General features: G+C 41.0%; 1 protein-coding gene across 4 annotated transcripts in view; it reads right to left on the minus strand.

The window, feature by feature from the left end:
- Positions 1-2205: 2205 nt before the first annotated feature.
- The window catches only part of trmt2a (tRNA methyltransferase 2 homolog A), a 40928-nt gene continuing 31744 nt past the window's right edge, over positions 2206-11389 (minus strand). For 2 of the 4 annotated variants that reach the window (XM_043715425.1, XM_043715422.1), the window contains 4 exons: positions 8766-8841; positions 6263-6379; positions 6024-6120; positions 4784-5439 (listed from right to left, as the gene is read on the minus strand). In XM_043715425.1, coding sequence (XP_043571360.1) covers positions 5289-5439; positions 6024-6120; positions 6263-6379; positions 8766-8841 — 441 coding nt within the window. In that variant the 3' untranslated portion in view covers positions 4784-5288. Of the gene's footprint in view, positions 2639-4782; positions 5440-6023; positions 6121-6262; positions 6380-8765; positions 8842-11389 lie in introns of those variants that run through there. The other 2 variants (XM_043715423.1, XM_043715424.1) reach the window with 2 other exon arrangements.

An 11389-nucleotide genomic window follows, 5' to 3' on the forward strand; every position in this document is an offset into this window, starting at 1 on the left:
GAGGAGGTTTACCAGGATGTTGCCTGGTATGGTAGGAAGATCGTATGAGGAAAGGCTGAGGCACTTGGGGCTGTTTTCATTGGAGAAAAGAAGGTTTAGGGGTGACTTGATAGAGGTGTACAAAATGATTAGGGCTTTAGATAGGGTTGACCATGAGAACCTTTTTCCACGTATGGAGTCAGCTACTACGAAGGGGCATAGCTTTAAATTAAGGGCTGGTAGGTATAGGACAGGTGTTAGGGGTAGATTCTTTACTCAGTGAGTCGTGAGTTCATGGAATGCCCTGCCAGTAGCAGTGGTGGACTCTCCCTCTTTATGGGCATTTAAACGGGCATTGGATAGGCATATGGAGGATAGTGGGCTAGTGTAGGTTAGGTGGGCTTGGATCGGCTCAACATCGAGGGCCAAAGGGCCTGTACTGCGCTGTACTTTTTTTGTTTCTATTCCCCTCCCTTGTCAGCTTTCCACAGGGACTATTCCATATGATACATCTTAAGTCACTCCTCCTCTATTTCAAACACCTTCCCACAACCCCACAGAAACTTCCCATTCAATTGCAGAAGCATTTACTTCCTCCCTCTTCCAGATAAAGCAGCTTCTGCCAGATGTAGGGTTTTCCAGCAATTTGCTTTTATTTCTGATTTCCAGTGTTCTCAATTCTTTGGGGTTTTCTAAGTAGGGATGAGGGATAAAGCGCCAAGGAAACTGTCCTGATGAACAACTTAGAGTATTGCAATGATAGTATCCCCTATGTCTGAGCCAGAGGCCCAGGTGTTAAGTCCCACCTGCTCCTGAGGTGTGTAATAATTTATACAAACAGGTTGAAAATATTTTAATCTACTTACATTTGCTTTTTGAAGGCTCTTGTGACACAGGATCCCTATCCCAGGCCAAAAGATCTGGGTTCAAGTCCCACTTGCTCCGAAGACATCTCCTAAAATCCTTGAACAGGCTGATTAAAAATATCTACCCTGTTGAACCAAGAGGGTTTGTGGGTGGTGTTGTAGTGCCACTACCTCTAAGTAAGGAGGTCTGGGTACAAGTCCCACCTGCCCCAGAGGTTACTGATTAGGAAGATGTTTTACTCCGAGGACCTTCTGCAGAGATGTCCTGGAACTGCGGTGACTGACCTCCAATAATCCCAACCAGTTTATTTAGTGTCAGGCATGAATCTGAGATACAGCAAACTCACCTCAGTTCCCATTGATTCCAATTTTATTAACCACACAGTCAAATGCAACTTGATGTCAAGGTTGGTCACTCATCCCAGTCCTCTGGAATTCAATTTTTTCCATGTTTGGATTGAGGCTGCAATGAGGTCAGGAGCAGAGTGTATAGAGCAGGTTATTGTGAAATAAGTGTTGCTTGATAGCACTCAATGCTATCTTCCATCACTTTGCTGTTGATCAACAGGAACCTGCTGAAGTGCTAATTGGCTGGGTTGGATTAATCTTGCTTTTTGTGTATCATGGGTTAGTGAATTGCAAATAAAGTTCTTCATCTTAAGGGAAAATAGGATGGCCAGCCAACAAATGCTGTGTGTGTGCACGCATCTTTGGTGCATTCATCCATGGTATATGGAGGTACTGTGCCTGTCTTAGAGATGGAGTTGAAATAAAACCAAGAACTGCAAATGCTGCCAATCTCAAACAAAAAAAATCACTAGAGAAACTCAGCAGGTCTAGCAGCATCTATGCAGAGAAAACAGAGTCAACATTTTGGGTTCTGAAGAAGGGTCACTGGCCTCAGAACATCAACTCTGCTTTCTCACTCTGCAGATGCTGCTGGACTTGCTGAGTTTCTCCAACAATTCCAGTTTTGTTGGAGCAACATATTAAACTTAATTTATCTGCTTTTTCTCCAATTCCATGACAATATCCAAACAGCAAAGGGTTATCAGCCTTGGCATCAGCTGTAATTTGAGCAGGAAAGAATAAATTTAGAGATAACTCCTAAATTTAGAAGCGATTCTGAAGCCTTCAGTACATAAATTCAGCTAACACGCCAATGGAACACTGAAGGTTTAACATCTCATGCAAAACTGTTTGTTATCTCAGAGGCATAAAAATCCCATTGTACTATTGGATAAGCAAGGGACTTCTGGTGATCTAGCCAACAGTTGTTCCTCAACCCTTCAGTCCTCTGACCATACTTGCATAAACAGCAATTGGAAACTTCTAACATACAATTAGCAAAACATTGAAAAACAGTATTGACCACATTTTATTAAGTTCAACAAATTCACACATCATGGTAACATGTACAAGAACTATTCAAATCAAACTCTTAATTTTGCTCATTAAAGGTCATTATAATGCTGACTTGGTTAAAACACAAATTACAAACACTATGCAGAAAGAAAAACTGTATGCCAACATCATACAAATATAATAGTTACATGCTGAACAAGGTAGCATTTCTGGTTAATCCCAATATTTGTTTTCCATAATATCTGTAATAAGTTCAGTCCCAGCTGTGTTCCTAACGGTTCAATCTTTGAAGAATCTGAGCTTACTCCACTCTCTGAAACAATATTAACAGTTCATAGTACATTGTATGTGGGAAGAGATCGACAGCCATAGCTTTAACTGGACGAAATGGAGATCCCTTCACTCGATGAGATGGGGCACGACAAAGGCTGTAACAAAACATGAGCGGTGGAGGACAGAAGGAAAGAGATAATTTTACGTTTACAATTTGTTTCATTAATAATTCACGTCACAATGCTGACCATTCAATTACTGATTCACGTGGGTGCAGGTGAAGACTGTAACAGTCCCAGAGATAGTAATTTTCAATATGAGCATTCTTTACTGTTACTTTTAAACAAAGCACATGAATCACATTTTAGCTGTATCTCATCAAAACATTAGTAAATGGAATATAGATAATAAATAAAATTAGCAAATAATTTTCTATAACAATACTTTATTTAGTGACACAAAATTGTGACTACTGTTATTCAAAGCACAAGTGCCAAATCGCCAGTTTAAATAAAGGTCTTGTTCATGTATTGCTGCCACAATAAATCTGTAGCATAACAAGCAGGAATGGAAGTTATGTACTGTTTAGAACATCTGGTGTTCTGCTGATGGGAATTTTCACCATTTACATTCCAGCAGTAATTTTACTGGAGTCTGGTATTTCAAATCCAAATAGTATCCATTGAATCCAATGTTCTCATCCTATTACTTTACTTCCCATTACTGTAAACTTCACTTGCTGGAAAATATATCATTTGACCCCAAGGTTAGGGCAGGAAGTTATTTGGAGAAGTATACAGATCTGCAATAGTAACCAAATGTCATGAAGGAAGAAAACAAAAATCAGTGCTTGTTAAAAAGGCACAGCGAAAACCAAGGGAGATTTTAATCGATGTATAGACTGGTAAAATCAAATGGACAAAGGTGACCTAGATGCAGAGTTCATTAAATGTTTTTGGCATAGTTTCTGAGAACAGCATGTTCTGCAACCAAGCAGAGATAGTTGACCCAGAATTGTACAACGAGATAGGATTAATTTATGATCTCATAGTGAAGGCACCCATAGATGGCAGGAACTATAACAGGACTTAATTTTAAATGCTGTTTCAGGGAGAGAGGAGAGGATCCATTTTTTTTTGGAATTAAACTAAAGGCAATTTTGAAGACATAATTTCAGAGCTCCCTAAAATGAATTGGCAAACTTTGGTAAAGAATAAGTCAACAGTGATGCAGTAGTAGACTGCATTTGAGACATTTGAATTAATAATGGAAAATAATGAAATGATAGTTAAATTGAAAAGGTATTTTGCATAATTCTTCACTATAGACAAGCTAAGTAATATTCCAGAAGTAATGACAAATCAGGAAATGGAAGGGAGGAAAGAACCCAGTGAAATCAGAAGTACAATCAGAAAAAAGGTCAAGTGCTGGACCTCTGGGCTGACAAGAGCCTGGGTCCTTATGGACTCCTGGGTATGAAAATAAATGGCTACTGAGATAGTTGATGCTATGATATGAGTTTTCCAAAACTCTTTTGATTTGGGGACAGTCCCACTAAATTGGAAGGTATAGATTATAACTCCTTTATTCAAAAAGGGGAGACAGAAAGCTGAAAGCCACAGGCGAATTAGCTTCACATCTATCATACAGGACAGGCAATATATGCTGGCTAGCCTGCAATGCCCACATCCCACAAGAAAATTTAAAAAATTTTAATAGTTGACTATTATTAAAATTAAGCAGGACATTTTAACAAGTTCAACATAATCAGGTAGTATCAACACAACTTTGTGAAAGGAAAATTATATCTGACCAATCTATTGGAGTTCTTTGAGGGGATGACACATACTGTGCATAAAGGGGCACACTGTACTCAGACTTTCAGAAGCCATTTGATAAAGTGCCACAACAATGTTTTTGCAGCAAGTAAAAGCTTATGGCTTTCGGGGTGGCATTTGACACGGATAGTAGATTGGCTCGCTAACAAGCAGCACAGGGTATGTGTAAGGAAATCTCTCAGCTTGGTAAGATGTAACAAATGATGCATCAGTTTAGTGACCTCAACTGTTTACAAATGTACATAAATGACTCAGATGAAGGGATCAAATATGTTGATGACACAAAGATAGCAAGAAATGTAAGTTGAGAAAAGGACATAAGCAGGCTACAAAAGGATTTAGATAGGCTGAATGAGTTGGAGATGTTGTGGCAAATAAAGTATAATATGGACAAATGTGAAATTGTCTATTTTGGCAGGAAAATAGAAAAGCATATTATCTATATGTGAGAGATTGCAGAACTCTGTGGTGCAAAGGGATTTGGGTGCCTGAGTACATGAATCAGAAAAGGTTAGTATGCAGGTACAACAAGTAATTAGGGATTGTTAAATAGAGTGTCATTATTTGTCACAAAGGGAGCCCAATACAAATGTAGGGAGGTTATGCTTTAGTTATACAGGGCATTGGTGAGATCGGATCTGGAGCAGCGTTCCCTCTAACTTTCTTTCTGACAGCATACTCTTGGAGGTCCATACTTGGCAGTGACGTCCGGAGGGAACTTTGACCTGGAGTAGAGTGCACAGTGCACCTTATTTAAGCAAGGATATAAATGCATCAGAGACAGTCCAGAGAAGGTTTGCCAGACTAATACCTGGAGTGGGAAAGTTGTCTTATGAGGAGAGACTGGACAACTTGGGCTTGTATTTACTGAAGTCCAGCAGAGGAAGACACGATTGATTAGATTGGGTCCTAACAGGGAAGATGTAGAGAAGATGCTTGCTCTTGTAGATGAACCGAAAAGTAGGGGTCACTCTTTAAAAATCAAGAGAGAGAGAGCGAGAAAGAGAGAGAGAGAGAGAGAGAGAGAGAGAGAGAGAAGGCAAATGTTTTGCTCACATAGGTTCCTGAGTTTTTGGAACTCTTCCTGAAAAGGTGGTGGAAGCAGAGCCCATGAATACCTTTAGGCAGAGATAGACAAATTCTTGTTAAGCAAAAGGGCAAGAAAGATTATCAGGAATAGCTGGGAATGCAGAATTGAAGATGAACCATGATCTTACTGAATGATAGAGCAGGCTCAAGGGACTGAATTGCCTCTGCCTGCTTCTAATTTTCATTGTTATTTTTCATCATGTTTTGGAAGAGTTCTGAACCTAATGCTTGAGCCTTGGGGTCAGAGCAGCACCGGTAAGTGCAGGTGACACCTCTTCGGCCAAATTGCAAACAGGTGGCCTAATGCACCGGTTTCAAATCATTACAGGACTGTTATGCTGTTCAAACTGGTTTTAAACTTAAACTCCATCAAAGGATGGAACTTCACACCAACAGATGGGACAATGATCAAGACCTGCTATACTGTTATACATGATGAAAAAGTTAAATGCACTGCACAGCATGACCACAGGTGAAAGTGGGTGGTACTGTTCTAACCATCACTTACAGGCTCTGCTGTGCCTTCTGACATACCAGAGGGAACAAAATATTGAGCAACATTTCCTCAACTTTTTTTTAATATTTAGATTGTCAAAATAAGAAGATAACTTACTCCACAAAATTGTTCATGGCTGCTCGAGCATTACAAGCAACATAGATCAGACTTTTCAGATGCTCTGCTCTTCTTATTGCTAATACAACTCTGGAATCTGGAAATCAAAAATATGTTAAATGTAAAAACAATCCCAGTTAATTGACTCTTATATGGTCAGTTGAATTTTTTAAAAATGGCTGTAATCTTGCACTGGCAACTTTCAATAATGTAGTATTCAGTATCAAAATGGTTCTTACGAAGTCCTGCCCGAGGTGGGTCTACAACAGCAACTAAGTTCTGTGATGTTAAAGAATTGATTACAGTGGGAAAGAGATCTTCAGCTTTTCCACACAAGAATTCCACATTGGACAGACCTGACAGAAAGGAAAAATTAAAATGAAGTTAAATAGAAATGTGAACAGTTACTTAGATAAATAATAGTTATGATTTGGAGATGCCGGTGTTGGACTGGGGCGTATAAAGTTAAAAATCACACAACACCAGGTTATAGTCCAACAGGCTTAATTGGAAGCACTAGCTTTTGGAGCGCTGCTCCTTCATCAGGTGGTTGTCACCTGATGAAGGAGCGGTGCTCTGAAAGCTAGTGCTTCCATTTAAACCTGTTGGACTATAACCTGGTGTTGTGTGATTTTTAACTTAGATAAATAAAACAGTTTTGCTCCAAAAAGGAGTCACTGCACTCAAGATATCAACTCTACTTTCTCCTCACAAAGAACACATTAAGCCAGGTAACATCAAGAGGTGGAGAAGTCAACATTTCGGGTGCGACCTTTCTTCAGGATTGGGGGTGGGTGTAAGAGGAGCTGCAGGTGGGGGTGGAGGGGTGAAGAGAAAGGTCAGAGGAATGGAAGAGAGGAGGAGGGGCTGGAAAGGGAGTTGGGGGATGGGAAGGGAGGTTACTTGAAATTGGAGAACGCAGTGTTGAGTCCTCTGGGCTGTAGGCTTCCCGGGTGGAAGATGAGGTGCTGTTCCTCCAATTTGTGGTCTAATTCGCTGTGGCAATGGAGAAGACCAAGGATGGTCTTGGTAGAAAGGGAGTGGGAAGGGAAATTAAAATGTCTGGTGAGTGGGAAGTCAGGTCAGCCCCTGCAGATCCAGCTGAGATGCTCAGCAAAATGTACCGCGTGTACGTTTGGTCTCACCGATGTAGTGAAGCATCGGGAGCACCAGATACAGTAAACTAGGTTGGAGGAAAGGCACGTCTCACCTGGAAGGACTGTTTGGGGCCCTGGATGGAAGTGAGGGGAGTGGTGAGTCAGCAGGTTTTGCATCTTTTACAATTGCCGGGGCAGGTACAGGCAGTTTGGGGAGGATTTTGGTGGGGAGAGTGGCGTGAACTAAGGATTGGCGAAGGGAATGGTCCTTACAGAAGTCGGTGCTATAGTCTTGGTCTGTAGATTGTGAAGGAACAAAGATGGCCTTTAGAAGAGTGATATGCTCCTCCAATCAGATGTGGGCATTTAGGGAGAGTTTCCATGTTACTGATGACACTGTCTCTCTCTCACAAGCATACACACACTCTCTCCCTCTCTCTCTCTCTCTCACACATATATATGTGTACACACACTCTCCCTCCCTCTCTCACACACATACATGTGTATACACACACACACACACATACACACAAAGAGCACAGTGGTTCAAGTGGTTAGCAATGCTGTCTCACAGCGCAGCCTCAGGTGACTGTGTGGAGTTTGCACATTCTCCCAGTGTCTGTATGGGGTTCCTCCGGGTGCTCTGGTTTCTTCCCACAGTCCAAAGATGTGCAGGTTAGGTGAACTGGCCATGCCACATTATCGATAGTGTTCAGGGATGTGAAGGTTAGGTGCATTAGTCGGGGGAAATGGGTATGGATAGGTTACTCTTCGGAGGGTCAATGTCGACTTGTTGGGCTGAAGAGCCTGTTTCCACACTGTTGGGATTCTATGGATTTTATGTCTGCTGGCAGACAGGGGTAGGGAAGATGTTCTTGATGGTGGGGTCTAATTGGAGTTGGTAGAAGTGTTTAAGAATGATACGTCGGGTGGTAGATGAGGACAAGGGGGAACCCTGTCTTTGTTCCATTGAGGAGAGGGGCGTTTAGAACAGTGGAACGGGGAATGGAGGAGGTACAGTGCAGGGCTGTCCAGATGACTGAGGGGAGGAAAGCACCTTGTTCAAAATAGATGGACATCTGGGATGCTTGGGAGTGGAATGTTACCAGCAATTTCTATTTTTTGTTATTTAGATATATGTTTTCTGCCAGTCTTGAATAGGAAAATGGAACTTGTACAAATTGCACAGAGCTGATACATTAATTAAAGAAACAAAACTAAAGGACATTTTAAAAATTTAACTATTTCACCTCAGATCGCAGAGGATAGTATCAAACATGGAAACCCCAGGGAGGTTTTCGTCAAGCACAGGGCTTTAGCATTCAACATAATACAAGCCTTGAGCAACAACTGAAACTGAATATTCCCCGGCAGACTTGGAGATTTAGCCTGTTATCTGTGAGAAGCTACAAAGAAGAAAGAAGAACACACACTTGGGATGGAGAGAGGGGAACAAACAAAATTTCCATATCTTCTACAAGCAGATACAATCAAGATCTGGGGCTGGGTCAAACAACTACTCTAATGAAGAAACTCCAACAGTGTCATGTTGTCTTGGGACAATGGTTCTGAAACAAGTGAAAATTGAACTTAACATGGTCAAGACCAACAAGAAAGTTTATCAACGATGTTAATACATACTAACCATTTAACTCTGCATTCACTTTAGCGTCTTCAATAGCTTCCTGGCACATTTCAATTCCAATAACTTTCTTCACTCTCTGAGGAACAAAATTAAAAAGAATTGTTAATCCCAATTGTCAAAATATCTAGTACCAATATCAGCATCCCTTACATTATTCCACTCTTGCAATAAAATGAAAATTATCAATTGATCTTCAATGATATGATGTCAGAAGAGGCAGCAGCTTGCAATGTTTAGCTGCTTAGCTTTGATGCCTCGGCACAGATACTCCCATCATCAGTGATTTCAACCTCCTACTCAGTTCACGTTCAATTCTGAACTTCGCTTTCTTTGTTCCCTTAGTTTTTCCCTCCATGTAAACTCCATCATATTCACACCAGCTCCTTCATTTCGCCATCTAAATTCCCATTATAAAGCACATAAAATGACATGGCAGAATCTGAAAACTTGCAAGCTTGTTTTAAACATATTGTAATATGGACATGCATGTAAGCTTGAATTTATGTTTTTTAAAACCCATATTGTCACACACCTGAAATTTCACTTCATCCGAAATTGAGATTTCTCTCTGTGTCCCACTCAAACTGATTTTTCCCCAGCATCTCAAATCTGTGAAATGAATGAGTCTTCTAGTACCCCTATGTTCCAGCAGATTTCAAAACCCAAGCATCATATGCTGCTTCTAACTTTTATGTCTATATGTAGGTATTTTTCATATCGTTTTGTAAAAACAGTGAATCAAGTGTTTTCATGTGTTCACATTCATAATGTACAAGTTGCATGTCCCCATGTGCATAGAACACAACAGCACAGGAACAGGACCTTCAACTCACCATGTCTGTGTCGACCATGTTAATCTAAACTAATCCTGTCTGCCTGCACCTGGTCTCTCTATTCTCTGCCTGTTCATGCGTCTCCCTAAATGCCTCTTAAACTTTGTTAATGTTTCTGCTTCTACTATCTCCCCTGGCAGTGCATTCCAGGCATTTACCACCAACTGTAATAAACCTTGCACATCTCCTTTAAACTCTTCCCCTCCCACCATAAGCCTATGCCCCTGGTATTTGACATTTCCACCCTGGGAAACAGACACCAACTATCCATCCTATCTACACCCCTTATAATTTTGTATACTTCTAAGATCGCCACCTCCCCCAGCCCCTGACATTCTAACAAAAACAATCCAAGTTTGTCCAACTTCTCGTTATGCTAATACGCTCCAATCCAAGCAACATCATGGTAAACCTCTTCTACATCCTCTCTAAAGTCTCCAAATAGGCTTCCTACAATGTGGCAACCAGAACAGTACACAGTATTCCAAATGTGGCCTGACTTAAATCTTTTACAGTTGCAAGTGACTTTCCAATTTTTATAATTAATGCCCCGATCGATAAAGGCAATCATGCCACATGCTTTCTTTAACTTCTTCTCCACTTGGTGGTGCCATTTTCATTTAGCTATGGAGTTGGACCCCAAGATCTCTCTGTATATCAATACTCCTGAGGGTCCTGGTATTTACAGTATACTTTGCTCTTGCATTTGACCTCCCAAAATGTATCATCTAACACATTTCCAGATTAAACTCTATTTTCCATCTGCCCAACTTCTCAGCTGATCAATATCCTGCTGCGGTCATTCAATAGCCTTCCTCACTACCCACAACTCCACCAATTTTCCTGTCATCTGCAAACTTATCAGATTTCTTTTATCCTTGCAGAAAATCAATGGTCACAGTCCTCCAGTCGTCTACGACCAAGTCAATTTTCTATCCAATTTGTATCAGCCCGGATTCCGAACAATTTGATCTTCTGGACCAACTTAGGGTCCTTATCAAATGCTTTAGTAAACAGTTAGTAACAGGGACAGGAATGGTTGTTGTAGGTTCCAGGATTTAGATGTTTCAGTACGAACAGAGAAAATAATAAAAAAAAAAAGAGGTGTGGCATTGTTAGTCAAGGACAGTATTACAGTGGCAGAAAGGACGTTTGAGGACTCATCTACTGAGGTAGTATGGGCTGAGGTTAGAAACAGGAAAGGAGAGGTCACCCTGTTGAGAGTTTTCTATAGGCCTCCGAATAGTTCCAGAAATGTAGAGGAAAGGATAGCGAAGAAAATTCTGGACAGGAGTGAGAGTAACAGGATAGTTGTTATGGGGGACTTTAACTTTCCAAATATTGACTGGAAATACTATAGTTTGAGTACTTTATATGGATCAGTTTTTGTCCAATTTGTGCAGGATGGTTTCCTGACACAGTATGCAGACAAGCCAACAAGGAGCGAAGCCACATTGTATTTGGTGATGGGTAATGAACCAGGCGAGGTGTTAGATTTGGAGGTAGGTGAGCACTTTGGTGTGCAGGATGGTTTCCTGACACAGTATGCAGACAAGCCAACAAGGAGCGAAGCCACATTGTATTTGGTGATGGGTAATGAACCAGGCGAGGTGTTAGATTTGGAGGTAGGTGAGCACTTTAGTGATAGTGGATTAGTGGTGCTGGAAGAGCACAGCAGTTCAGGCAGCATCCGAGGAGCAGTAAAATCAATGTTTCGGGCAAAAGCCCTTCATCAGGAATAAAGGCAGAGAGCCTGAAGCGTGGAGAGATAAGCTCGAGGAGGGTGGGGGT

This window comes from Chiloscyllium plagiosum, chromosome 25 (genome assembly GCF_004010195.1).
Source record: "Chiloscyllium plagiosum isolate BGI_BamShark_2017 chromosome 25, ASM401019v2, whole genome shotgun sequence".
Taxonomy (NCBI): Eukaryota; Metazoa; Chordata; class Chondrichthyes; order Orectolobiformes; family Hemiscylliidae; genus Chiloscyllium; species Chiloscyllium plagiosum.